This window comes from Engraulis encrasicolus, chromosome 1, assembly GCF_034702125.1.
Source record: "Engraulis encrasicolus isolate BLACKSEA-1 chromosome 1, IST_EnEncr_1.0, whole genome shotgun sequence".
Lineage (NCBI taxonomy): Eukaryota > Metazoa > Chordata > Actinopteri > Clupeiformes > Engraulidae > Engraulis > Engraulis encrasicolus.
In genome coordinates this window covers 51187046-51214781 of record NC_085857.1, presented here as the reverse complement: position 1 = coordinate 51214781, position 27736 = coordinate 51187046, and the positions used below count along the sequence as shown (strand labels likewise).

General features: G+C 40.4%; 1 protein-coding gene and 1 long non-coding RNA gene across 2 annotated transcripts; one reads left to right on the top strand and one right to left on the bottom strand.

Moving 5' to 3' along the window:
* The first annotated feature begins 11746 nt into the window (after positions 1-11746).
* On the top strand, positions 11747-12816 carry LOC134454269 (uncharacterized). The gene is made up of 3 exons (XR_010035816.1): positions 11747-11847; positions 11950-12046; positions 12151-12816. It is a non-coding gene; the product is annotated as an uncharacterized LOC134454269 (long non-coding RNA).
* A 1621-nt stretch (positions 12817-14437) lies between these two features.
* LOC134458093 (B-cell receptor CD22-like) lies at positions 14438-25080 on the bottom strand. The gene is made up of 9 exons (XM_063210217.1): positions 24792-25080; positions 24343-24603; positions 23807-24076; positions 17709-17845; positions 17217-17340; positions 16749-17021; positions 16055-16142; positions 15128-15206; positions 14438-14617 (listed from the first exon to the last, which is right to left on the bottom strand). Exons 1-9 carry the CDS (start codon positions 25078-25080, stop codon positions 14438-14440), a joined length of 1701 nt encoding a protein of 566 aa, XP_063066287.1.
* Positions 25081-27736: the final 2656 nt, after the last annotated feature.

Sequence of the window (27736 nt, the reverse complement as noted above, 5' to 3'; positions counted from 1 at the left end):
GTGGCGCTACTATGACAGGAGAACTGTTTTACACGTTCTTTGTAATGTGCAAGTTCAGTTAACCTTACAGGTTTTTTACTGCTTTTTTTGAGTCGAGTTACCCAGTACCTCCCAGTAGCCCGTTGGTCAATAGAGCAGTACATGGACACTCTTGATCCCACTTTAGCACATTTGTTGTCTCTGACAAAAACTGGATCACAAGCACCTTCTGAAACTGCATGAAACATAGTCAGTCAACATCCATCCAACATTACAATCAACACATTTATGCAGTAATGGCCCTCAAAACATCCACCTCTCTTGTCAAGGCCTGTCTACCAGTTCTCAGTCCCCTCCTTACTAACATGATTAACACTCCTCTCCTGACAGGCATAGTTCCAAACTCCTAGAAAATTGCAGCCATCACGCCAGTCCTCAAAAAATCCGGAGCTGCAGCAGATGATTTTAAAAACTACTGTCCCATCTCAAACCTTCCCTTCATCTCCAAGCTGCTAAAGCGTACTGTGACCTTACAGCTTCAAGACTACATGACATCGTTTAGCCTATGGGGGGAACTGCAGTCTGGGTTCAGGGCTAAGCACGGTTTCATCCAAATCTGTTCATGAGTTTTTGAGTTGTTGTACTGACAAACAAACAAACAAAGAGACAGACAAATAGACAAACAGACAGACAGACAGACAAACCAACGCGACCGAAAACATAACCTTTGTGGTGGAGGTAATGAACACATGCACATAGCGTGCTCTCTGGTGGTCATACACAGCAATGAAAGTGATTTAGCTACTTCCCCAAACACCAGCCAGATGCATCAGCCATTTCCATTTTCTATTTTCAATTGCTAAATCTCAAACCTTGATGGACAACGCCATGGCTACTCCTCTGATGACTGGCCTGCCTGTTTGTGTTTAGCCATAATCCTACTTTCTGATATTCAGATAGCTTCAGAGCAGTCTGCTTTATCTCTGACATTATTTGCTGGAATGAAATGGTATTCAGCGTGGGTACCAGGTGGCAAAAAAAAAAAAAAAACTGTCCCATTCTAAACAACAATAACTCTTTTTTTTTCATTGGAAACATATGAAGCCCTTTTGGAATGTCATCCATTGATTATACTGCTTATTGTTAGTACTCACCCCGTATTGTGAACATGGTGAGAAGAAAAGCAAAAAACGCACTAGCTCCAGTTCCTCCCATTGCAGACATAGATAAATGAACAGACACAGCTGCCTCCTGCATAGCAATTGATGTAGCAATATGTTATTAAGACTCTTGATAATGACTAGTTATAATGGTATGATGTATTTGAGTCATTTCAGTAAAAAAAAAAGAATGGGCCTGCCAGCCGGCCCATCTGTCCAAAGAGGCTGCTATACATGCTGAAATACATCTGCTGCCCGTGTATAGCAGAGTTTAGTGTAATGACATGCTATTCTAACCTTCTAACTACAACCCCCATGAAAGAGAATGTTATTTCACTAGCTATACAAAAAAGGGGAAGGTGGGGAAAACATCCAATACTGTATGCTAATGCAATGAACCACACACACACTTTTACACACACACACTTACACACGCACACAACCGCGCACACACACACACACACACACACACACACACACACACACACACACACAGGCACACACCTGTTCCATTAATAATACAGCACCCCTGTTCATTTCCACTTTACATCCAGCTCATGCATGGCAGTCAAACCATCAGCACAGTTTTACTTCATTCTAACAGTCCCAAACCTTCTCTCAGAGTCAGAGATGCTCATGATTTTCTCAATTTTAAGTAGGCTACTCACATGAAGGTCACATGCACAAAACAAACTGAAAAAAAGAAATTAAAAGAATGGCTCCCCTGCTGTGATTTGGCTCCTATTATTCATGTCTAGGAGCCGTTCAAAAGAATCGGTGCATTCACAAATGTCACAGCACTAGACCATGCTGATGTCAGAATCTTGCCTGAGCACGTCAAGAGGTAAAGTGTTAATGAGTGATTGTCTATGAGTGTTGCATTTCAATTGCAACAGGTAGTCTAATCTACATAGGCCTATATATATATATATATATATATATATATATATATATATATAGAAGAAACATTACATAAAGAGCATACACATTACAAACTTACAAATATTACAAATAAAAGTGTCTTACCGTACTGAGTAATGAGTTCGGCTCAGTAGTCAATGGCCACCAGTGGAGACTTTGTCAGGGTTGCCAAATGTGACAAAGTGGACGATATCCTACTCAATATGATTGGAGGCACTAAATCTAGCCCAATTTTAACTAAATTGCATTTATGACTATTGATCTACAGAAAAACCCACCCAATACTGTTTTTTTTACTCACAGAGTCCTAAACAGCTCAATTGGGTTGAAAACTGTCCAGTCTGGCAAACCTTAGAGCATGTGATGAACTGTAAATGATATAATGCGTCATTTAAGTACACTTCTGCTTTTCTTGAAGCTGTTATTTCTGCTGCTAAGTTAAATATAATGTAATGAAACACCCCAGAATGTGTTTCATTTAAATAAGCTTCTGCTTATCTTGATAGCACTGTGCAGCTGTGCTGCTAAAATTAGCCCTTTAGCCTCTTAAGTTTTCCTCTCGTTGTGTCCATCTCATTATATAACCTCCCGTCCCTATTGGCCACTTGTGTTTCCAACAACACGCCTCCCTGCAGTCAGCCAAAGCGCAAAAACTTGAACGGGACTTCTCCCCTTTCAACATCCCGATTGCAAATGGGAAAATGACCTCTGAGTGCTTTCTGCAAGATATTGAATAAAACGTCTATAGTCAATGATGTCTTGCCTCTCGTGATGAGAACACAAGCAAAAGAAGAGGACCCTAGGTTAGATATTGAAATGGATCCATCGTCTCATCCTCTCTGTTTCGTGTCTCTCTTGGTTTCTCTATGTCATCTCTGCTGTGATGGACTCAGGGCTCCCGACAGCTTTGACAAAGTAATCTGAAAGAGCGCCCTCGCCCAATACATACAATGTTATGAGAACACAATTCTGCCCTCCCCCATCCCTGGGACAAATGATCCTTTTTGATGACAACAGTGACCCCTAATTTCAGGATCATTCATACAATATATTTAAAACAATAGATGCTAGGGCTGCACGATTATGGAAAAAATCATAATCACGCTTATTTGGGTCAAAATCATAATCACAATTATTGATTTTTTCCTGAATTTTAAAAAAATATATATAATAAAATGAAATATAACCATAACCAAGAATTAATTACATACGGGATGAGCAAAATAAAATGAATGGTAATAATTATGCAAAAGGAGCATGAAACTTAGGTGAACAGATTTCTGGCCAGAAACACCAGCCTGTCCGTATGTTCTGGCTTCAAAGACGCTCTCGAAGGTAGATCACAATTGCCACGATTAAATCCCGATTGAAATCCCGATTTCAATATCACAATTACATCACGATTTTCTATTATTTACGAATTATTGTGCAGCCCCAGACTATGCTGTCAAATGGCCATGGTGCTAGATTTTTGTGGTCACGATGCTTTATATTTTTGCTTCATTTTAATGATTATGATGCTTTCATTTTGTGCTACACACAGTGCAAAGTTACAAGTTTATATATGGCATGTAAGACAGTACATGGTAAAGCACAACATGGAGTAACAAAATAAACCATACACAATACTGGAAAAAACACACATAGGTATCACAATATTATGTAGCATATGCAGTATATTGTAGGCTACAGGAAAATGAAGAAGCAGTAGATTCACAGTCTAGCCTATACATAATTACTGTCATACAAGGAATTCTATAATAGTTCAAAGGCACCCCATGGGTAGATCTTCTTGCAAGCCAGGACAATATAGGCCTAGTAGTAACTTGAGTGATAGCCCAATAAATGTAAACCCAGAGAGGACAGAGAATGTAAACCCAGAGACTGTCCAAAAAACATTTATACTAAAATCAATACGATGTTTGGATCTAATCCGCATGAGCTTCTGTGTCTCTTTAGAAGACCAGTAGGGGTCCAGAATGAAAGGGGCACACTGGGCAATATGTAAGACGCCCATTTAGGAGACTTGAATTGAATCAGTGACACATCCTAACTATTTATCTTGATTACCATATTGAATATCTTTGGTAAGTCTATTTGGTCATCCAATATTTACCTACAGGAACAAGGAAGGTCTAAATCATGGGAAGCAGTGAACAACGTGGTCTTTATTACATGAATGCAGACACATGTTTTCTAACAAGAAAGAACAACATTTTTGTTTTGAAATTGAAGTATTTACATGAGAGACAGTAGACACTTGAAATAAAATCAGTTTTAACAATAGCCTATTTAATCTAATCTTGACTATAAACTAAGCTAAGCATTTATTGACAATGACACATTTCAAATGAAACAAAAGCAATCAGTTATGGAATAAATTCGCCCTTGCAATGATGGCTGCATGTGATGTGTGTTTGGCACCACCACCAGATTAACCAAAACACTGCAGGCGGACACAGAGACAAACGGACAGAGCCATTGCAAATATAAATGTGTGTGTGTGTGTGTGTGAGTGTGTGTGTGTGAGTGTGTGTGTGTGTGTGTGTGTGTGTGTGTGTGTGTGTGTGTGTGTGTGTGTGTGTGCGTGTGCGCGTGTGCGTGTGCGCACACAAGAGGTGTCCTATAAAGTTGAGGGCAGACAATTTAACAGACGGACAGACAGACACTCAGACGGACAGACACAGGAAAGGTCATTGTCAATGCTATTGCTGAACTAAGCCCTCAGACTGTGATAAACTGCATTCGGCTCAATGGTGTTGGGGTTCAAGCTCTGATACGCATCATCAGTGTGGGCGTTGTTGGGTAAGGAACGCAACCCTGAACTCTGAAGTGAAACCATGTGGATGTCCAATGAGTTTCTTCTTTGATCATTATTCACATAATGGTCATCCCCCTGGCACAAAAATGGGAAAAAACAGCATGGACTATGGAAGGTATGCAAGCCAATGGTCATAGTCATTTATGTAAATTAATGTTTTATTGTTGGTATTTTCACAACATAGCCTATATAAAAAAAACACTGTTATTTAGTAGTGTTACACTCACCCCGGTGTTCAACCCTGTTTAGCTCACCCCTGAGACATTGACCACTCTGTCCACTACTTTTTTTTCAACACGGACACTCAACCTTATTTTCAACCCTGAGACAGCCACCCCTGTGTCACTGCCTGTAACAATCACCCCTGTGTTAAACCCTGTGAATGGCACCCCTGTGTGAATCATTGATAAACTTGTCCTTGTGTTACGCAACAACATCCGTATATACATAGTTTCACTTGCCCCAGTGAGATTCACCCATTTTGAGTCCTGTGAATCTCAACCCTGTTTCCAACCCTATGAATCCCAGCCCATTGCTCACCTCTGAGACCTCTATTCCACCCTGTTACACTCACCCCTGTTTTCAGTCCTCTGAAACTCACCTCTGTGTTCCTGCCCGTAACACTGTCCCCTGCATTCCTGCCTGTGTCTCTATAATCTGCACCAAAACTCCTCTTCCTCCTGTGGATATATAGACATGTGAGCCTTGTTACAATTGCACAATTTCACACAATGTTTGTGAAATCTTTATAGTGCAACATGCGATACGCTGAGAAATATACAAATGATGCACCATGGTACCCGTAGCATAGAAAAATGTATATTTCCCATTGTGTAAATTATAACTTTTATATGGCAATGCAGAGGTTTCTGACCATTAATAAGTATCCATAGGGGAAATTTAGTATAGGAGTCTCATATATTCCACATAAGATTTGTAAGTTTTATATACTATTTCCGTGTCTCATATCGCGCACTTGTGTCAGTGCACTGAAGGTTAGTGCATAGTGCACACAGTGTACTGAGGTTTTTAGTACAAAGTACCGTGGAAAAGTTTGGGCAATATTAATTGTGCCATCACTGGAAGGGACAACATTCGCTCACCAAGATATTGGTTGGCTACTGATTAGAGTCTTGATCTTGAATTGCATTCCCTTCAACCCAAATGGCAACTATCGCGTATACAATACAACCTTGGCATGAAAATGTTAGTGTCTCAGCAATATTACTTACAGAATTAGTCTTGACCCAACTGCCCACCACATTTCTTCAGTTTCGTTAACAACATGGTAGCTGTTCAGTGTGCGCAGTGTTCATCATTCAAGCACAGAGTTTTGGAATGGTTTTAAATTAAGGGCAACATACCGGCCCTTCCAGTGCACCAAATGTATCAAAATGTTACGTGTGAGCACCCTACGCACTTAAACATAGTGCCCAGAGTGCAAAAGTGTGCAATATGAGACACAATTGACGTGACGTGTCAATTTTGCTGTCACAGGCTCTTATAATTAATAATGCTTTCATAATGCCATATATCTTTTCCCATGGGTGAATGTGCATTAAATTACGTACCTGCAGTGTATGAGTCCAATTGTCAAAGTCTGTACTACCACAATGGCTCCAAGCACACACAAAGTCGCTGTCTGCCATTGAACTTGGCCTAACAAACATTTAGTGGAATCACCAACACGCTTCATCACAGCACATATCATATTAACTTTTGGCATTTTGCTCAATTTTTTGCTAAACTGTTTGAGAAATTGTTCAAAAATGTTAAAAGAGACTTCACATTCAGTACGTGCTCTGAAAGAAAATAATTTGGTCTACTGTCTTGAGTTCTGTGGAGTTCTGGGTGTGACGTAGCTCTACATTATAGTGTAATTATTTCATCCTGTAGTCAACTGTTTGGGCAATTTGCTGCAAAAAAAGTATGAGCTGTCTCTGCATTGTGCAGCTACATCTTCGTAGCGCTGTTGTGTAGGGTGAGACTAGCCAGTGATTACAACTTGTGTGCATCAAAGTAAGCAGGAAGCTTTACGAATGCAAGTTAAAAATTATGCATTCCTTGGTGGTGAACACCAACCTACAATCCCTAAAAAGGACAATTGTCTCTTACCACACTACCGACTAGCTAAAAGTAGCCCGGAATGTCAGCTTTTGGGGTTTTTTGAGCCTTTCATGTAAATGTAAATATTTCTTCCGGCCTCAATTTGAATTAGGGATTCTTCAAAATATGTTTTGGGTATGAGTTAAGTAAATAAGTAGATTTTAAAAGAGAGGATTGAAATTTAGTTTTTTTTTGTCTAGATATATTTTATAGATCATGTCTATACGGTATATATTCACCTACTGTAGTCCTACATGTAAACAGGACATTACGGAACTCAATTTTATATAGTATACTTACACATAATCTTGAGATCAAAATGCCTTGATGGAGGCACATTAGCCTTGGCATCATCTATTGAACAGGAATAGCTCCCTTCATCATCAGCACTGACTTTATCAATGATCAATTTTCCTTTGTTTTGTTTTTCTGGAGAGTGTACAGTGTGGCCATTCTTTATCCATGTCACGTTATATGTGGGCTTTGAAGAACAAGGCATTTTGCAGTTCAGCTCCACTTTGTGGCCCTCTATTGCTGGTTGTTGAGATTCAATAGTGAGCTCTAAAATAATATGATGGAGAATATGGTCATACGTGTAATATAAGAAGTCTGGTGGATGTAGGAAAGTATAGAATTTATTGCAATATATTGAGGAACTTGAGGAACACCAGAGGGATATTACATTCCCTTCAAACTTTGTTGCTGGTTTCCAATATGTAAAGTGTTAAATATTATTTATATGATGCACACTGTGTAGAAATTTCCAGTAGAGTAATTGCAAAAAAGAAATGGTATTGATGAACAAGAAGTCATACCTTCCACAGACAAAGTGATTTTGCATTTGCTTATGGGCCCACGGCTGTGTTCTTCCATCATCAACTGATACTCTCCACTGTCTGTCATCTTTAGCCCACTCAGTTCCATAATGCAGCACGTGGCGCTACTATGACAGGAGAACTGTTTTACACGTTCTTTGTAATGTGCAAGTTCAGTTAACCTTACAGGTTTTTTACTGCTTTTTTTGAGTCGAGTTACCCAGTACCTCCCAGTAGCCCGTTGGTCAATAGAGCAGTACATGGACACTCTTGATCCCACTTTAGCACATTTGTTGTCTCTGACAAAAACTGGATCACAAGCACCTTCTGAAACTGCATGAAACATAGTCAGTCAACATCCATCCAACATTACAATCAACACATTTATGCAGTAATGGCCCTCAAAACATCCATCTCTCTTGTCAAGGCCTGTCTACCACTTCTCAGTCCCCTCCTTACTAACATGATTAACACTTCTTTCCTGACAGGCATAGTTCCAAACTCCTAGAAAATTGCAGCCATCACGCCAGTCCTCAAAAAATCCGGAGCTGCAGCAGATGATTTTAAAAGCTACCCTCCCATCTCAAACCTCCCCTTCATCTCCAAGCTGCTAGAGCGTACTGTGACCTTACAGCTTCAAGACTACATGACATCGTTTAGCCTATGGGGGGAACTGCAGTCTGGGTTCAGGGCTAAGCACGGTTTCATCCAAATCTGTTCATGAGTTTTTGAGTTGTTGTACTGACAAACAAACAAACAAAGAGACAGACAAATAGACAAACAGACAGACAGACAGACAAACCAACGCGACCGAAAACATAACCTTTGTGGTGGAGGTAATGAACACATGCACATAGCGTGCTCTCTGGTGGTCATACACAGCAATGAAAGTGATTTAGCTACTTCCCCGAACACCAGCCAGATGCATCAGCCATTTCCATTTTCTCTTTTCAATTGCTAAATCTCAAATTGACCTGGATGGACAATGCCATGGCTACTCCTCTGTTTGATGACTGGCCTGCCTGTTTGTGTTTAGCCATAATCATACTTTCTGATATTCAGATAGCTTCAGAGCAGTCTGCTTTATCTCTGACATTATTTGCTGGAATGAAATGGTATTCAGCGTGGGTACCAGGTGGCAAAAAAAAAAAAAAAAACTGTCCCATTCTAAACAACAATAACTCTTTTTTTTTCATTGGAAACATATGAAGCCCTTTTGGAATGTCATCCATTGATTATACTGCTTATTGTTAGTACTCACCCCGTATTGTGAACATGGTGAGAAGAAAAGCAAAAAACGCACTAGCTCCAGTTCCTCCCATTGCAGACATAGATAAATGAACAGACACAGCTGCCTCCTGCATAGCAATTGATGTAGCAATATGTTATTAAGACTCTTGATAATGACTAGTTATAATGGTATGATGTATTTGAGTCATTTCAGTAAAAAAAAAAGAATGGGCCTGCCAGCCGGCCCATCTGTCCAAAGAGGCTGCTATACATGCTGAAATACATCTGCTGCCCGTGTATAGCAGAGTTTAGTGTAATGACATGCTATTCTAACCTTCTAACTACAACCCCCATGAAAGAGAATGTTATTTCACTAGCTATACAAAAAAGGGGAAGGTGGGGAAAACATCCAATACTGTATGCTAATGCAATGAACCACACACACACACACACACACACACACACACACACACACACACACACACACACACACACACACACACACACACACACACACACACACACACACACAGGCACACACCTGTTCCATTAATAATACAGCACCCCTGTTCATTTCCACTTTACATCCAGCTCATGCATGGCAGTCAAACCATCAGCACAGTTTTACTTCATTCTAACAGTCCCAAACCTTCTCTCAGAGTCAGAGATGCTTATGATTTTCCTCAATTTAATGTACTCACATCAAGGTCACATGCACAAAACAAACTGAAAAAAGAAATGAAAAGAATGGCTCCACTGCTGTGATTTGGCTCCTATTATTCATGTCTAGGAGCCGTTCAAAAGAATCGGTGCATTCACAAATGTCACAGCACTACACCATGCTGATGTCCTGAGCAGGTCAAGAGGTAAAGTGTTAATGAGTGATAAAGAGCATACACATTACAAACTTACAAATATTACAAATAAAAGTGTCTTACCGTACTGAGTAATGAGTTCGGCTCAGTAGTCAATGGCCACCAGTGGAGACTTTGTCAGGGTTGCCAAATGTGACAAAGTGGACGATATCCTACTCAATATGATTGGAGGCACTAAATCTAGCCCAATTTTAACTAAATTGCATTTATGACTATTGATCTACAGAAAAACCCACCCAATACTGTTTTTTTTACTCACAGAGTCCTAAACAGCTCAATTGGGTTGGAAACTGTCCAGTCTGGCAAACCTTAGAGCATGTCATGAACTGTAAATGATATAATGCGTGATTTAAGTACACTTCTGCTTTTCTTGATGCTGTTACTTCTGCTGCTAAGTTAAATATAATGTAAGGCCGCTGGCCAACACCCCAGCATGTGTTACATTTAAATAAGCTTCTGCTTCTCTTGATAGCACTGTGCAGCTGTGCCGCTAAAATTAGCCCTTTAGCCTCTTAAGTTTTCCTCTCGTTGTGTCCATCTCATTATATAACCTCCCGTCCCTATTGGCCACTTGTGTTTCCGACGATACGCCTCCCTGCTGTCAGCCAAAGCGCAAAAACTTGAACGGGACTTCTCCCCTTTCAACATCCCGATTGCAAATGGGAAAATGACCTCTGAGTGCTTTCTGCGAGATATTGAATAAAACGTCTATAGTCAATGATGTCTTGCCTCTCGTGATGAGGCCACAAGCAAAAGAAGAGGACCCTAGGTTAGATATTGAAATGGATCCATCGTCTCATCCTCTCTGTTTCGTGTCTCTCTTGGTTTCTCTATGTCATCTCTGCTGTGATGGACTCAGGGCTCCCGACAGCTTTGACAAAGTAATCTGAAAGAGCGCCCTCGCCCAATACATACAATGTTATGAGAACACAATTCTGCCCTCCCCCATCCCTGGGACAAATGATCCTTTTTGATGACAACAGTGACCCCTAATTTCATGATCATTCATACAATATATTTAAAATAATAGATGCTAGGGCTGCACGATTATGGAAAAAAAATCATAATTACGATTATTTGGGTCAAAATCATAATCACGATTATTGACTTTTTCCTGAATTTAAAAAAAATATATATAATAAAATGAAATATAACCATAACCAAGAATTAATTAAATACGGGATGAGCAAAATAAAATGAATGGTAATAACTATGCAAAAGGAAATAGCATGAAACTTGAAACATGAAACTCTGAACAAATTTCTGGCCAGAAACACCAACCTGTCCGTATGTTCTGGCTTCAAAGACGCTCTCGAAGGTAGGTCTCAATTGCCACGATTAAATCCTGATTGAAATCACGATTTCACGATTATGATATCACGATTACATCACGATTTTCTATTATTTACGAATTATTGTGCAGCCCCAGACTATGCTGTCAAATGGCCATGGTGCTAGATTTTTGTGGTCACGATGCTTTATGTGGGCAGCATGACCCTGGTATGGTGAAGCATTGTTGGTAATCATCTTTCACGGACACATATACACTGATTATCGCATACATGCATACATGATTCACAAAGGTAAACAATTGGTTGAGGACGAGTTGTCACAGGAAAAGTGGGAAGGACCGACTGGAGAGTACCATTGGAGGCGCGGTGGCTAATTGATCAGCTGGCAGGTAATCATGGTGATGTCTATTAGTATACCTGAGCGTTTGGGCACTGGTTCTTTTGGCTTTGCTTCTGAAGGCAGCAGAACGTTGGAGCTGCAAGGAGCGTGTCTGTGTTGGCATCCCATTGACGGAAGTGGTGGCGTATCCATACCCCACGGGAAACCGGTTGGTAGAGAGAGACTTCCCTGAGCATTGGCATCGCGGAGAGAAAGCGTGCTTTGAGCAAGGGTCGGCATTGCAGAGAGAAAATTGACTACGCGTGAAGGTAAATGGTGGCCGGTTCTTGTTTGACTTGGCTGACTGGACATTTGCTGTTACTTCCATGCTTGGTTTACAAGTTGTTCACTTAGGGTAATTTTCCTTACAGTTGCGACTACAACCACATCCTACAAAAAACGGGTGCTTGCTTCAAGACGTCATATGAACCGGTGTTTAATTGTGGAGTGCGGAAACTTCGCGACCAGGTAAATTAATCAACCGTAATGCTTTCCTGCTTCGTGAGGCGTTAATAGAAATGACGATAATATCTGCCCTGTCTTACGCTTATGTGTGGATATTGTTTCCACAGCCGAAGGTGGAGGTGCCAGTGGGACAAGCTTCTTGGCTGCAGCTCCAGCGTGCGCTGTGGTCACTGTTTCTCTCCCTGGAGATTTGACTTGGACTGTGCGCGCCCAATGCGCATGAGCGTGCGGGTGCGTGTGTGACTGTGTGAGCGTCTGTGCACTGTGCGGTGCCTACACTCGGTGCAGGCCGCAACTCTGACAGCGTGTGATTGTGTGTGTGTGTGTGGGGTATTAGTGGGGTGGTCTAGGGGAAAGTGCAATTTTACATTTCTTTGACTAAGTGGATCGTTTTGTTCTTTCTTTTCTTTCTTTTTCTTATCTGGGGTTAGCTGTGCTATTGTGAGAAGACATCTGGGGACAGGTTGGCTTTGGGGGGGTCAGTCCGATTGGGAATAGGCAGACCGCTGGATTGCTGTGCTTTGCTGTGAAATCTAGTTATAGTGGGGTGCGGTTATTTGTTTTCTTTTGGGGTATTTTGTTGATTTGCATGTTTGTTTATTTTCTATGCATGGTGTGCTCTCATCCTTGTGCCTAACCCATTCTGACTGTACTAGTTGACCTGTCACTCATTCCTCCTATTTGTAACCTGAGAGGGGGTAGCACAGCATAGTCCCATACCTCTTTTATTTTGTTTTGTACCAGTCCGTAGGACCACAGTCGACTGGGCCCAGTGCTGTACCATCTGAATAGGCACAGCATCAGATTGCTGTGGGTTTTGCAGTGCATTATTTATTCTTTGCTGTGCGAAGAGTTTGATTTATTTTGTTTGCTGTTTGATCCATTTTTGGGAGTGGATTTATTTTGTTTGCATGAGGGTGCGGTGTCATTGCTGTGCCTAGGGCCGCTGATTAAATACTGTGCCTTGTCCATATTGTGGGCCCTAATTTCTGTTTCATTTAATGTTCCTTTTATCCACTTGGTGCAAAGTATTTTAACTTTGGAAATAATAATAAAAAAACAATCAGTGTACTTGCATCACCTGTGTGTTTCTAAGTTTTCTTTTGAATTAGTGGGACAAATAAGGCGGGGAGCTGCCGGGCAGCGGATCAGGTTCTTTCCGGTCACAATTATATTTTTGCTTCATTTTAATGATTATGATGCTTTCATTTTGTGCTACACACAGTGCAAAGTTACAAGTTTATATATGGCATGTAAGACAGTACATGGTAAAGCACAACATGGAGTAACAAAATAAACCATACACAATACTGGAAAAAACACACATAGGTATCACAATATTATGTAGCGTATGCAGTATATTGTAGGCTATAGGAAAATGAAGAAGCAGTAGATTCACAGTCTAGCCTATGCATAATTACTGTCATACAAGCAATTCTATAATAGTTCAATGGCAGCCCATGGGTAGATCTTCTTGCAAGCCAGGACAATATAGGCCTAGTAGTAACTTGAGTGATAGCCCAATAAATGTAAACCCAGAGAGGACAGAGAATGTAAACCCAGAGACTGTCCAAAAAACATTTATACTAAAATCAATACGATGTTTGGATCTAATCCGCACAAGCTTTTGTGTCTCTTTAGAAGACCAGTAGGGGTCCAGAACGAAAGGGGCACACTGGGCAATATGTAAGACGTCACGCCCATTTAGGAGACTTGAATTGAATCAGTGACACATCCTAACTATTTATCTTGATTACCATATTGAATATCTTTGGTAAGTCTATTTGGTCATCCAATATTTACCTACAGGAACAAGGAAGGTCTAAATCATGGGATGCAGTGAACAACATGGTCTTTATTACATGAATGCAGACAAACATGTTTTCTAACAAGAAAGAACAACATTTTTGTTTTGAAATTGAAGTATTTATATACATGAGAGACAGTAGACACTTGAAATAAAAAAACAGTGTACAATCAGTTTTAACAATAGCCTATTTAATCTAATCTTGACTATAAACTAAGCTAAGCATTTATTGACAATGACACATTTCAAATGAAACAAAAGCAATCAGTTACGGAATAAATTTGCCCTTGCAATGATGGCTGCATGTGATGTGTGTTTGGCACCACCACCAGATGAACCAAAACACTGCAGGCGGACACAGAGACAAACAGACAGAGCCATTGCAAAGATAAATGTGTGTGTGTGTGTGTGTGTGTGTGTGTGTGTGTGTGTGTGTGTGTGTGTGTGTGTGTGTGTGTGTGTGTGTGTGTGTGTGCGTGCACACTAGAGGTATCCTATAAAGTTGAGGGCAGACAATTTAACAGACGGACAGACAGACAGTCAGACGGACAGACATAGGAAAGGTCATTGTCAATGCTATTGCTGAACTAAGCCCTCAGACTGTGATAAACTGCATTCGGCTCAATGGTGTTGGGGTTCAAGCTCTGATACACATCATCAGTGTGGGCGTTGTTGGGTAAGGAACGCAACACTGAACTCTGAAGTGAAACCATGGGGATGTCCAATGAGTTTCTTCTTTGATCATTATTCACATAATCGTCATCCCCCTGGCACAAAAATGGGAAAAAACAGCATGGACTATGGAAGGTATGCAAGCCAATGGTCATAGTCATGTATGTACATGAATGCTTTATTGTTGGTATTTTCACAACATAGCCTAAATTTTAAAAAATACTGTTATTTAGTAGTGTTACACTCACCCCGGTGTTCAACCCTGTTTAGCTCACCCCTGAGACATTGACCACTCTGTCCACTACTTTTTTTTCAACACGGACACTCAACCTTATTTTCAACCCTGAGACAGCCACCCCTGTGTCACTGCCTGTAACAATCACCCCTGTGTTAAACCCTGTGAATCATTGATAAACTTGTCCTTGTGTTACACAACGACATCCATATATACATAGTTTCACTTGCCCCAGTGAGATTCACCCATTTTGAGTCCTGTGAATCTCAACGCTGTTTCCAACCCTGTGAATCCCAGCCCATTGCTCACCTCTGAGACCTCTATTCCACCCTGTTACACTCACCCCTGTTTTCAGTCCTCTGCAACTCACCTCTGTGTTCCTGCCCGTAACACTGTCCCCTGCATTCCTGCCTGTGTCTCCATAATCTGCACCAAAACTCCTCTTCCTCCTGTGGATATATAGACATGTCAGCCCTGTTACAATTAGGCCTACACAATTTCACACAATGTTTGTGAAATCTTTATAGTGCAACATGCAATACGCTGTGAAATGTACAAATGATGCACCCTGGTACCCGTAGCATAGAAAAGTGTATATTTCCCATTGTAAATTATAACTTTTATATGGCAATGCAGAGGTTTCTGACCATTAATAAGTATCCATAGGGGAAATTTAGTATAGGAGTCTCATATATTCCACATAAGATTTGTAAGTTTTATATACTATTTCCGTGTCTCATATCGCGCACTTGTGTCAGTGCACTGAAGGTTAGTGCATAGTGCACACAGTGTACTGAGGTTTTTAGTACAAAGTATCGTGGAAAAGTTTGGGCAATATTCATTGTGCCATCACTGGAAGTGATGGGAGACCACAACATTCGCTCACCAAGATATTGGTTGGCTACTGATTACAGTCTTGAGCTTGAATTGCATTCCCTTCAACCCAAATGGCAACTATCGCGTATAATACAAGCTTGACATGAAAATGTTACTGTCTCAGCAATATTACTTAGAGAATTAGTCTTGACCCAACTGCCCACCACATTTCTTTGTTTTGGAATGGTTTTAAATTAATGGCAACATACCCGCCCTTAAAGTGCACCAAATTTATCAAAATGTTGCGTGTGAGCACCCAACGCACTTAAACATAGCGCCCAGAGTGCATAAGTGTGCAATATGAGACACGATAGTTGACGTGACGTGTCAATTTTGCTGTCACGGGCTCTTATAATTAATTATGCTTTCATAATGCCATATATATCTTTTCCCATGGGTGAATGTGCATTAAATTACGTACCTGCAGTGTATGAGTACAATTGTCAAAGTCTGTACTGCCACAATGGCTCCAAGCACACACAAAGTCGCTGTCTGCCATTGAACTTGGCCTAACAACCAGCACATATCATATTAACATTTTGCTAAATTTTTTGCTAAACTGTTTGAGAAATTGTTCAAAAATGTTAAAAGAGACTTCACATTCAGTACGTGCTCTGAAAGAAAATAATTTGGTCTACTGTCTTGAATAATTATTTCATCCTGTAGTCAACTGTTTGGGCACTTTGCTGCAAAAAAAGTATGAGCTGTCTCTGCATTGTGCAGCTACATCTTCGTAGCGATGTTGTGTAGGGTGAGACTAGCCAGTGATTACAACTGGTGTGCATCAAAGTAAGCAGGAAGCTTTAAGAATGCAAGTTAATATTATGCTGACTCATTCCTTGGTGGTGAACACCAACCTACAATCCCTAAAAAGGACAATTGTCTCTTACCACACTACCGACTAGCTAAAAGTAGCCCGGAACTTCAGCTTTTGGGTTTTTGCTTGTTATGTTGATCAAACACGCTACTTAGCAACTGTTAGCACTGTCTAGAGCAAACATGCCCATTGCTTATGCTGAACAGCATTGAAATGAGAGCTTGACCTGTGACATCATAGCGGCAAGTGAGATATCCTATTCTATCTTACTAGGAAATCATACTGATATCATGCATACCTGATGCAGACACTTCGATTGCAGCACTGTCCTGGGTGCCAAGACTGTTTTTTGCCTCACAGTGGTAAACCCCAACTGTGTCGGGGGACAGAGTGAAGGTGTTGAATTGCCCTGAACCTGTTTGGGTGACTTCAGTGCTGGCACTAGTCTTCTTGTACCAGGTGTAGTTCTCAACTGGTGGGTTGGCATTACTGTTGCAGGACAGAATCACAGAGGTCCCTTCATTCAGATCACCCTTGTGGAAGAGAAATGCTGAGGTCCTTTTGGGTGGATCTAAAGAAAATAAAAAAATAAAAAAGATATTGGGATGTTTTTCTAATTCTAATTCAATGCAATGTAAGATCATTTCCACACATTTAGTGTAGTGTTGGCATTGTAACACCACAACAAAGTCTTGAAGGGACTATATTGTATTTGTCTCTCATTTGACACTCACAAATAATATTTAGCTTCATGTCCCGTACTTACATAGAACATTAAGATGGATAAGAGTTGAGTTTCTGTCACCATGTTTGTTCTGAGCCTGGCAGTAGTAATCACCGGTGTCTTCAGACCTGACTGCAATGAGGCTGTAATTCTTTTGTTTTGCTGCCTTTAAACGTAGAGTGTGTAAATGTACTTATTTATTTTCAACATGTATGCAGCCCATTCACAAACTTATATTTATATTACACACATTTAGTATTATTAATTGAGTAATACACTTTTATTTGCTGGCAAAACCAAAGATATTCAAAAACATGTCTATGACTTGTAATTCAAAATGGTGGGCATGGAGAAGATAAATCTATTAATCTATGAAAAGTCTAAAGAGCACAAAAAATCATAATAATGCTTAGATGGAAAATATTAATGAAAACGGCATTTCTGAATCTGCAACATAACAAAATATACAAACTACTGTATAAATTAGCATGAATTCTGAAGATAAACCAAAACGTGTAGGCCAATATATTGTACCTGTACTCTGTTCCCCTTCCAATACCATGCAAAGCTTGCTGGTGGGTTGGCATCACTTCTACAGCTCATGATCACTGTGTCACCCTCCAGCACCTCCGCAATGGGACTAATTAATATTAAGGTCGTCTTTGGAGGATCTAGCGCATAATGGGGGAAATACAGGTATTATATTCTCTTACCGTCTTTCTCCCTAACACCGTCTCTCACAGAAATGCCACAGCAATAGCAATTCGGACCAGCTAAACAATTTTTAGAAAAAGAGAGAAAAGGTACAAAATCCCAAGGAGGACATGTGTCAACCTAGTTAAAAACTAACCAAAGAACCAGTTGTCAGTTTTGGTTCACAAATGGCACCTTATTGACTATTTTGTTGACTATTGACTATTTTGTTTAAACCTGTTGTAACCATTTTAAAAAAATCAAAATTGAACTTATTGGACATTATCTCCAAAGTGTAGCCTAATTGTTTCCAGAATAACAGAAACTTGTTAATAATGGAGAAATCACGGACTTCCGGTGGCGCGAGAGTTGAGATGGCAGCGTAAAACCTGAGCTCCTGTATCAGCTTTATTTTTTCCCCACTCAATTTGATAAAAATTCATATATTTTGTTTAAAATTCATTTGCAAGAATGAGTGCGGGCAAATCCACGAAAGGAAAGACGACGAAAGGGCGAGAAACCGAGGAAAAGCAGAGAGATGCTGAAAAACACGGAGGAGCACATGGCGAAGTTATGGAGACAATTCGAGAAGCAGTGAGTGCAGCTGTGGCTAAAGGAATGGAATGCCTAAGAACTGAACTGAAAAAGGACTTAAAAGAATTTAGTAAATGTCTAAGAGAAGATATTAAAAAGCAAATGGACGATTTCACTTCTGAAATGCGTACAAAACTTCAAGATGTGACCAGCCGAGTTGAGGATGTTACTGAGCGAGTTGGAGAGATTGAACATGGCATGGCGGACGCGGAGCGATGGGACATTGCTGTGAAGGAGACGCTAACCCAGTTGCTGGCAAACCAACAAACGCTGAGGGATAAAGTGACCGAGATGGAGGGGCACGCCAGACGAAACAACATCAGAATTTATGGAATACCAGAGGACGCAGAGGGTACTTCTGCAACAGCGTTTGTGGTGAATATGATTAAGACCCAACTCAGTGATGACATCGAACCGACATGGAGCTGCGACCTTGGGATAGAACGCGCTCACCGAGCGCTGGCTGCTAAACCATCCCCTGATGCTCCACCACGCTCAATGGTGGTTCGTTTCCTCCAGTTCACAGTGAAAGAAAAGATCCTCACCGCAGCCTGGAACAAAGGTCTTAGCCACGATGACAAGCGAGTGTATTTTGACCATGACTATGCCGAAGCTGTCCAAAAGAAAAGGAAGGAATACGTCCCTGTTAAGAAAGCGCTGAAGGAAAGGGGGATACGATTCCGGACTCCGATGACCAGAATGCGAGTTCATCTACCGGGCGGCGCGGTCACCTATTACAACGCGACGCAAGCAGCAGAGGATCTGAGGAGGCGTGGGTTCGACGTGGGCAAGATCACATGCGAAAGAAACACGGGGGCTCACACGGAGGCCTCGCTTGACAAGCTGCTACCATGGGAGGTGATTAAGCCCCGCAACAGAGGGGAAGAATACCAACAGCAGGTGAGAGAGAGGCTACAGGAATATCGCAGGAAGGATGCCTCAGATGAGGAGAACCACTCGCCTGAATAGTCGTCTATTTTGTTTATATTTGTAAAGCTGATACTATGCACTGTCATCATACTGCCACAAATCTTTTTTGTTTTTGCGTCAGCTGACTGAGGGACCCCACCTAGTGGCAGTTCCCTCCCTCTTCCTAAAGGTGATGATGTGTCACCTTTCTTGTTGGGAGCCCTGTTCATTTGTCTGTATTATAGTTGTAGTTCCATTACGTTTTCCTTTTTTTTCCTACTTGTTTTTCTTTGAGGTCTGGGAGTGTAGATCACATGATGCAAATGATAATATGAATGTACTATCAATGTTATAACATATTGTCATGGAATGTAAATGGGCTTAGCGACCCTATAAAACGTAGTAAGATGATAGCCAAGGCTATAAGGGACAGGGTGAATATAATGTTTTGGCAGGAAACCCATTTGTCTGCAGTTGAGCATGAAAAATTTAAAAAGCTGGGTTTTAAAAATTCTTTTTTTTCATCATATAAAAATGGAAGGAAAAGGGGAGTAATAATACTAATTTCAAACTCCACCCCATTCGAATTTGTTTCTGAAATAAGGGATAAAGAAGGTAGGTTTGTTCTGGTTAAATGCAAAATAGATCAGCAAGAAGTGACTTTGTTTAATATTTATGCCCCTCCAGGGAGTCAGACTTCATTCTTTAAAAGGGTGTTTGATCTGATTGCAACAGAGACATATGGAACGCTTATTTGCTCTGGTGATTTAAATTCTTTACTCAATCCCTCTTTAGACACCACTAATAAAAACAGGAAAAGAACCCCCACAGAAAAAATAATTAATAAGGCCATAAGAGAACTAGGACTGAGTGATGTGTGGAGAGCAATACATGGTTCACAACCTGGGTATACCTTCTACTCTGGGAGACATGGGACTCACTCCAGACTAGATTATGTGTTTATGTATAAAAAAGATTTACACAGAATTAAAGAATGCAAAATTGGCCAGAGAATCCTCTCTGACCATGCAGGAATTCATATAACACTGCATTTAGAAGGTAGAAAACGCAAAACCCTTTGGAGGTTAAACTGTGGTATGTTAAATGATGCCAGTTTTGTGTCTATGATGAAAATTGAGCTAGATTTATATCTTCAGGAAAATGATAATGGGACTGTAAACCCTAGTATGCTATGGGATGCGTTTAAGGCCGTCCTTAGAGGCAAGATAATAGCTTGGTCAGCCTTATCAAAAAGGTTAAAAACAATGCAACTGTCAGACTTGGAAGAAAAATTAAAGAACCTTGAACAAATGCATATCACCAATAGAGACCACGCCATTGTACAACAAATAAGACTTGTTAAACAGGATATAGACAAAATATTAAGTGAGGAGGTGGAGAAAAAACTCAGATTTATGAAACAAAGATATTATGAGGCTGGTCCCAAAGCGTCAAAGTTGTTAGCCTGGAGACTAAAGAAACAACAGGCTGAAAATACAATTCATAGGATAAAAGACCCTGTCACAAATAAGATTGTTACAGATGTAGATGACATACAGAAATCATTTGAGAAATACTATACATCCCTTTACTCTAATAGGGACCAGGCAGATATGCAATCTATAACAGAGTTCCTGAATTCTTTAGACCTACCAAATATTGGTACACAAATCAATGACATACTAACTCAGCCAATAACAGGGGAGGAGATAAATGATGCCATCTCAAGTCTGAATAATAACAAGTCACCTGGTGTGGATGGATTTCCCCCAGAATGGTACAAAACCATGAGGGAACATTTGGTACCCCTTCTTGATACTTGCTTTAATTACATATTAGAGGATGGATATACCCCGCCATCTTGGAGAGAGGCATTCATATCTGTCATCCCTAAGGAAGGGAAGGATAGGACTGATTGCAAAGGGTATAGACCAATCAGTGTGTTAAATTCAGACTATAAACTCTATGCAACAATCTTAACGAAAAGAATGGAAACAGCAATGCACGATCTAATAGATGAGGATCAAACCGGATTCATTAGGAATAGACAATCACAAGATAATATTAGGAGATCCCTCCACATTATTGAACATATCAACACAACACAGTCAAGGGCCATTATTTTAAGTTTAGATGCTGCCATGGCCTTTGACTCAGTGGGCTGGAATTTTCTTTATTCAGTAATGAGAAGATTCGGCTTTGGGGATAAGTTCATCAGTTATATTCAAGCTCTTTATTCCTCCCCTATAGCTAGAATTAAGGTAAATGGCAGTCTTTCAGATCCTATTAGGCTGGAGCGTGGATGTAGACAGGGCTGTCCTGCCAGTCCTAGTCTCTTCAACCTGTTCATTGAACCTTTGGCACAGGCCATAAGGCAGGAGGAAAAACTGAGGGGTATCTCCATAGGTGGAGAAGAATATAAAGTAAGCCTATATGCCGATGATGTACTTGTCACTTTGTCTGAACCAGCCTCTGGCCTGCCTATTTTAATGGACATGTTGGAAACATATGGGNAATATTCAGGTTATGTTCTCAATATAGATAAAACTCAGGTTATGACATTTAATTTTGCTCCCACGCAGGAACTTAGAACTAAATATACATTTAACTGGCACTCTACCCAAATTAAATACTTAGGAGTTTATTTGACTAAAGATTTGTCTCAGTTATTCCAACGTAATTACAACAATGTTAGTAAAAAAATATATGAGGATCTTAACAGGTGGAGTCTCCTCCCCCTTGACTTTGGCAGTAGAATTAGAACAGTTAAGATGAACATCTTGCCCAGATTACTTTATCTTTTTTTATCACTTCCTATAGATATTCCTACAAAACAATTCAGAGAATGGAATAGGCACATTTCATTATTTGTGTGGAACAATAAGAGGCCAAGGGTTAAATTCTCCACTCTCCAGTTGCCACGGTTGCAAGGGGGTATGGCACTCCCATCTATAAAGGACTATTATATATCTGCTCAGCTGAGGCCACTTGTCTGTCTATGCAACCCATCTTATAAAGCTAAGTGGAAAGATATAGAGACATCTTTAACAGATGTCCCCTTACAGGCATCTATGGGTTGTGTTGACAGGGATATGTCAAGACCACAGACAGAAAGCAACTGGGTGAACTTATCATTTAAGATATGGTTTGAAATGGTAAAACGCCATCAGCTCCAGAGGGAAGTAAAACTACTCAGCTGGCCTGCTTATGATCCTGACTATAAACCATCATTGTATGACTTCAGATACAAACAATGGGTCCATCAAGGTATCACATCTCTATGTACAATAGTTAAAGATGGAAAACTCCACAGTTTTGAACATCTATGTAAGGTCCATGGTCTGAGGAGGCAGGATTTTTACAGGTACTTGCAAATGTCTGATTATTTCTGTAAAGAGGTTAGGGACTCTGAACAGAAAGAGTGTTCTAAGGTTGTTCAATTATTTGTTGGAGCGTACAACTGCATGAGCAGTAAAGGGCTGATAAGTAAACTGTATCATGCTGTCAGTTCTCTTAAGAAGGACTCAACAGAATATGTGAAGCAACGCTGGGAAAAAGAACTGGACATTGTAATAACAGAGGACATATGGACGAATGCTTGGAAAATACAGTCAACTACTACAAACTCATTGGGGTGGAGAGACTTTTGCTGGAAAAACCTGATCCGCTTCTTTATAACCCCTAAGCAAAAGGGCAAACAAACAGACACTCAGCTGGGATGCTGGAGACAATGTGGAGAAAACATGGTGGATCATGCTCATATATTTTGGTTGTGTCCCTCCATTCAGACTTACTGGATGGAGGTGACAGAAGTTATTGATAAGGTGTTGGGTTATAGTGTGGATATGACATTTCTTTTTCTGTACTTAGGTCATTTTCCTGAGGAATTAGACAAAGATGATGAGTACCTCTTAAAAATTATGATGGCAGCAGGGAAAAAGGCAATTACCAAATATTGGCTACAGAAAAATACACCTACGGTGGGCACATTTGTTGGCATCGTAAAACATTTACATCTTCTTGAGCAGATGACCTATTCCCTAAGGCTGCAAAAAGAAATTGGAGAAAGAAAGTGGATTAAATGGTCCGTTTACATAAATGACAGAACTAACAACACAGGTTAATGAGACTATTGTATTGTATTGATAGTATTGTATTGTATTGTATTGACTGTGATATGCGCTTATTCTCCTGACCTCCACATTATTTTTCTTTTTGTTTTTTAGTTTTTTCCCTGTTTTTTTTGTCTTTGTATTTGTCTTGCATCTATAAAATACCATAAATAAAAAGTATCAAAAAAAAATAATGGAGAAATCACGAGAGATATCTGATTTCAGGAGGGGTCTCATAATATCTGTACGTAATATCATCAACCTAATATTGTCTGTACTTCCACTTCAATACATTTCTGTTAATATGCTGTGTTGTCTACTCACACTGGACATTAACATGGAGATCTGTAGAGTTGTTGCTGCCATACACATTTGTAGCCGTGCAGTAGTAATATCCACTGTGTTCAGAGGTGATATGGGCGATGCGGTAGATCTTGTCAGATACCACCAGTGATGACGTTTCCCCAGTCCTCCGGTACCAGGTGTATCTCGCTGGTGGTACGGCATCACTGTAGCACCTGAGCGACACCTGAGCGCTGCCCTGTAGTATGTCACCAACTGGGCGTACAGATGTGTAGGTGTTCTTTGGAGGATCTTTAAAAACACATCACTGTAACATTAAGTATTGCAAGAAGGGATAGATTACTTCACATAGGTTAAGAAATAATTATTAAAAACAATTCCCCTCACTTCAAATTCAACTTCAATTGTAGATGTCTTTCAAAGCAAAGTACCTCTTGAAGGCAAATGATTGGTGCATTCCACCTTCCGCATTCTATTCGACTGTATGCCACACTCTAAAAGGATTTTCTAATACGCTAACAAATAAGGTTTACGTCACGTTTCTTTCTTGTACTCACACATCACTTTAATGCCCAGTGGAGAAGATCTGTGATTCTCTTGACCTTCCACAATGCAAGTGTATGCCCCTTCATTCCCAGACCGGATGTTGTAGAGCACAAGGTTTTCGTTGTATTTGTGTGCATCAGGCATAGCATGTCCATCCTTCTCCCACATGATCCTGGAGTTTGGTCTCAAGGCACAGTCACTAACGCAGCTCAGCTTCACATCCCGTCCCTCAACCGCTGGTCCAGATGTCTGGACAGCTAGGACAGGGGCATCTTATAAAGGCATAAATATTTATTACTTAACGTATTGGAGCCATTAACAAGTGTCAGTCAATGAAATGTCACATGCTGCTCTCTCATTTGATTTACAATGTATATAATTTGACCTTACTACTTGATATTCTGTTGAATCAATAATATCTACTCTACTCAGTAATGTATCTCTACCTCAAATAACATACCTCGAACTGTAAATAAGACTGGAGATGACAGCCATTTCTCTGTACTTCGGCTTGTTTCAATCTTGACATGATATGAAGCAATATCTGTGCGCCTCACATCCCTCAGAGTCATTGTGCAGTTTTCCTGTATATCTGAGTTGTACTGAACTCGATCTGAATACTGCTGGAGCATCATCAGATCAGTGGGCGTCACTCCCTTTTTGGGGTTAATTGACCAGAAGACTTTGGTGACTTCAAGACCAGCAGGATGGGTAAAGGAGCAGAGAATGGTCACAGTCGATCCAGGCATGCCACAGATTTGAGGTCGAGGAAATGTCACTTTCCATGTCTCGCCACTGGCAACTGGAATTGAAGGTATACATACATTTTATAGCATGACAAGTTTTAAGTTGTTGTTCTGATAGAACTAGACTAGTCAACAACATTTATTTATTGTATTTATTCAGCAAAATACAGTATATTTATGTTATTTTGAAGTGTAATGTTGATTAAAAAACTCATTGACAGAGGACTTTACTTATAAGTTGTTTGTGGGATTGACAATTCTATAGATGAAGTGATAATCACAATCTTTGATTTCCGCAGGGTTGTCTACACAGATGTTACCCAACCTTTTTTGTCTTGCGTACCTCCTTAGCCTTTTTGTGAGTCCCCCTTTAAGTCATGTTCTATATATATTGTCATTTATCACAAATTAATTGTGCTCCACGTTTGAGTACCCCATCCAGTGTGCAAATAGCAATTTAAGTTGTGCCCTGACCAAAACAATACATGACCTTAACCTGTCAGTAAATATATACACTGTAACAAATAGCTGTTTATTTACGGAAATTCTGCAACAGCATTCTACTGCTTTTCGAAAAAACAGACAACTACTGTGAAAATATTACTTTGAGTCACATATTGAGCAAAAACAGTAAGTACTGCACAATAGCAGTATTCGCCGTTGTGGAAAAAACTAGAGATGCACCGGATCCTGATTTTTAGGATCCTGCCGGATACCAGATCCACTGAATAAGATCCTGCCGGATCCGGAACCGGATACCGGATCCTACAAAAGGTTTGAAACATATAGTCTACTCGCACACGTGGGCCCTTTTTATTACGTTGGCGCAAACTATTGTTTAGACTCATTGGCTTATTGCCACACTGCCTGCAACAGCCGCTTCCAAAGGGATTTCACTCCATGCAGTGATTGGGGTTGTGAAAGACTGAAAAGCCTAGGCTAGACATGCACCAGACCCTGATTTTTAGGTAACATGCCGGATACCGGATCCACTGCTTAAGATCCTGCCGGACCCGGACCCTGTGAAAAACTCTATTATCCTGACGGATCCGGATCCGGAACCGGAACCGGAACCGGAACCGGAACCGGATCCGGATCCGGTGCATCTCTAGAAAATAACAGGTTATTTTAGGCAGCACCATTGAAACCCATTCATCCTCCACTTGTCCGTGATCACCATCAAACTTCAATACCACCTGAAGAACTGAAGTCATTCTGACTGGTTAAAGATTATCTGATACTATCAAGCATGATGAAACAATTCCTAAGGAAACTGCAATACTTAAAAAGTGCTTGATGCAGCAAAGTGTGAGTAGCACATGCATTTTGATAGTGATGAAAGTGTGAATGGCTGAAACATTTTAAGAACTTGTAACACAGCAGCCCCATCTAAACCAATCTGCTAATCAGTGCCTGGCCTCACCTGAGTAGGGCTGTTATGCCATTATTCAATTACGGGCGTCACCTGCCAAGGGCCTGATGACTCTGGTCACATGGTACTCTTGCACCTGTATATAAATCTGGACTATCAACACTTCAGTTGCTTGCCTGCCTGCTGGCTGGCCTGCATGGCACAGCATAGCACTTGTTTGCCTAGAAGCTTGCCTACAAGCTTGCTTACATGCTTGCACACTTTCCTCTTTGTGAAAGCTTGCTGTATGTGGCATCATTTGTGGCATTGTGGCATATAATGTGCCTGCTGCAAATTAGGTATTGCTTTGAGAGCTAGCTTGTAGTGCTGCTTGTTTGCTGTGCTACTTGGTGCAAAATATTTTTTTAAAGACTGACCAATGCTATATTCATCATTGGCTCATCAAGAGATACAGTAAAAAGCCCACCTTGCACACTATCATTGTAACATAGCACTGCGTACTCTGACATTTTGTTCATGCCCACACTTTCAAAGGACCACCGCAAACCATTTTCTCAATACAGCATTGCGGCATAGTATCATGCTCAAGGCACTCCAGTCATGGTGAACGATGGGAGGGTGGGGTGGTAACATGGCCAGGGTACCACAGTTATGGAGAATGATGGGTGGGGTGGGAAGTTGCCATGGCCATATTCATGAATACAACTATGACCCAGTATTTGCCTGTCATCACACAGTACAATTCAACTTTTTAACTGAAATGTACTGTTATTTTTCTGTAGAGTACTGTTATTTAACAGTTCAATTGCTGCTGAAAATAATGTATTTACTGTGATACATTAAACAGCAATGAGCTGTATTTGATTTTTGGTGTGAAATAACAGTAGAATTACAGGTAAATATAATTGCCAGTAACTGCCGTTATTTTGCAGGGAAATTTTCTTAGAGTGTAGTTTTGAGAAATACCTTTTCCAGTTGATTGATAGGCTATCAAATTTATGTAGGCCTAATAAACGAAAGAATAATAGCTGTACCCAGACCAAAACAATACCTAACCCTAACTTTCAGTAAGATTTTTTTTGGAGAAAAAAATATTTGAAATTAGAAAAATCTGAGAAAACACAAGACTGTGGAAACAACTGTGGGAATATAGAGCACTTCCGTGTGCCCATCGCGGAAAACAATTCTGTGTTCAGGGGCACGGAATTTTGGCAAGATCCATGTACATTCCACAGAAATCCAGCCCCATTGTCATATGTTACTTTCTTTTTTTCTGAAAACGCACTT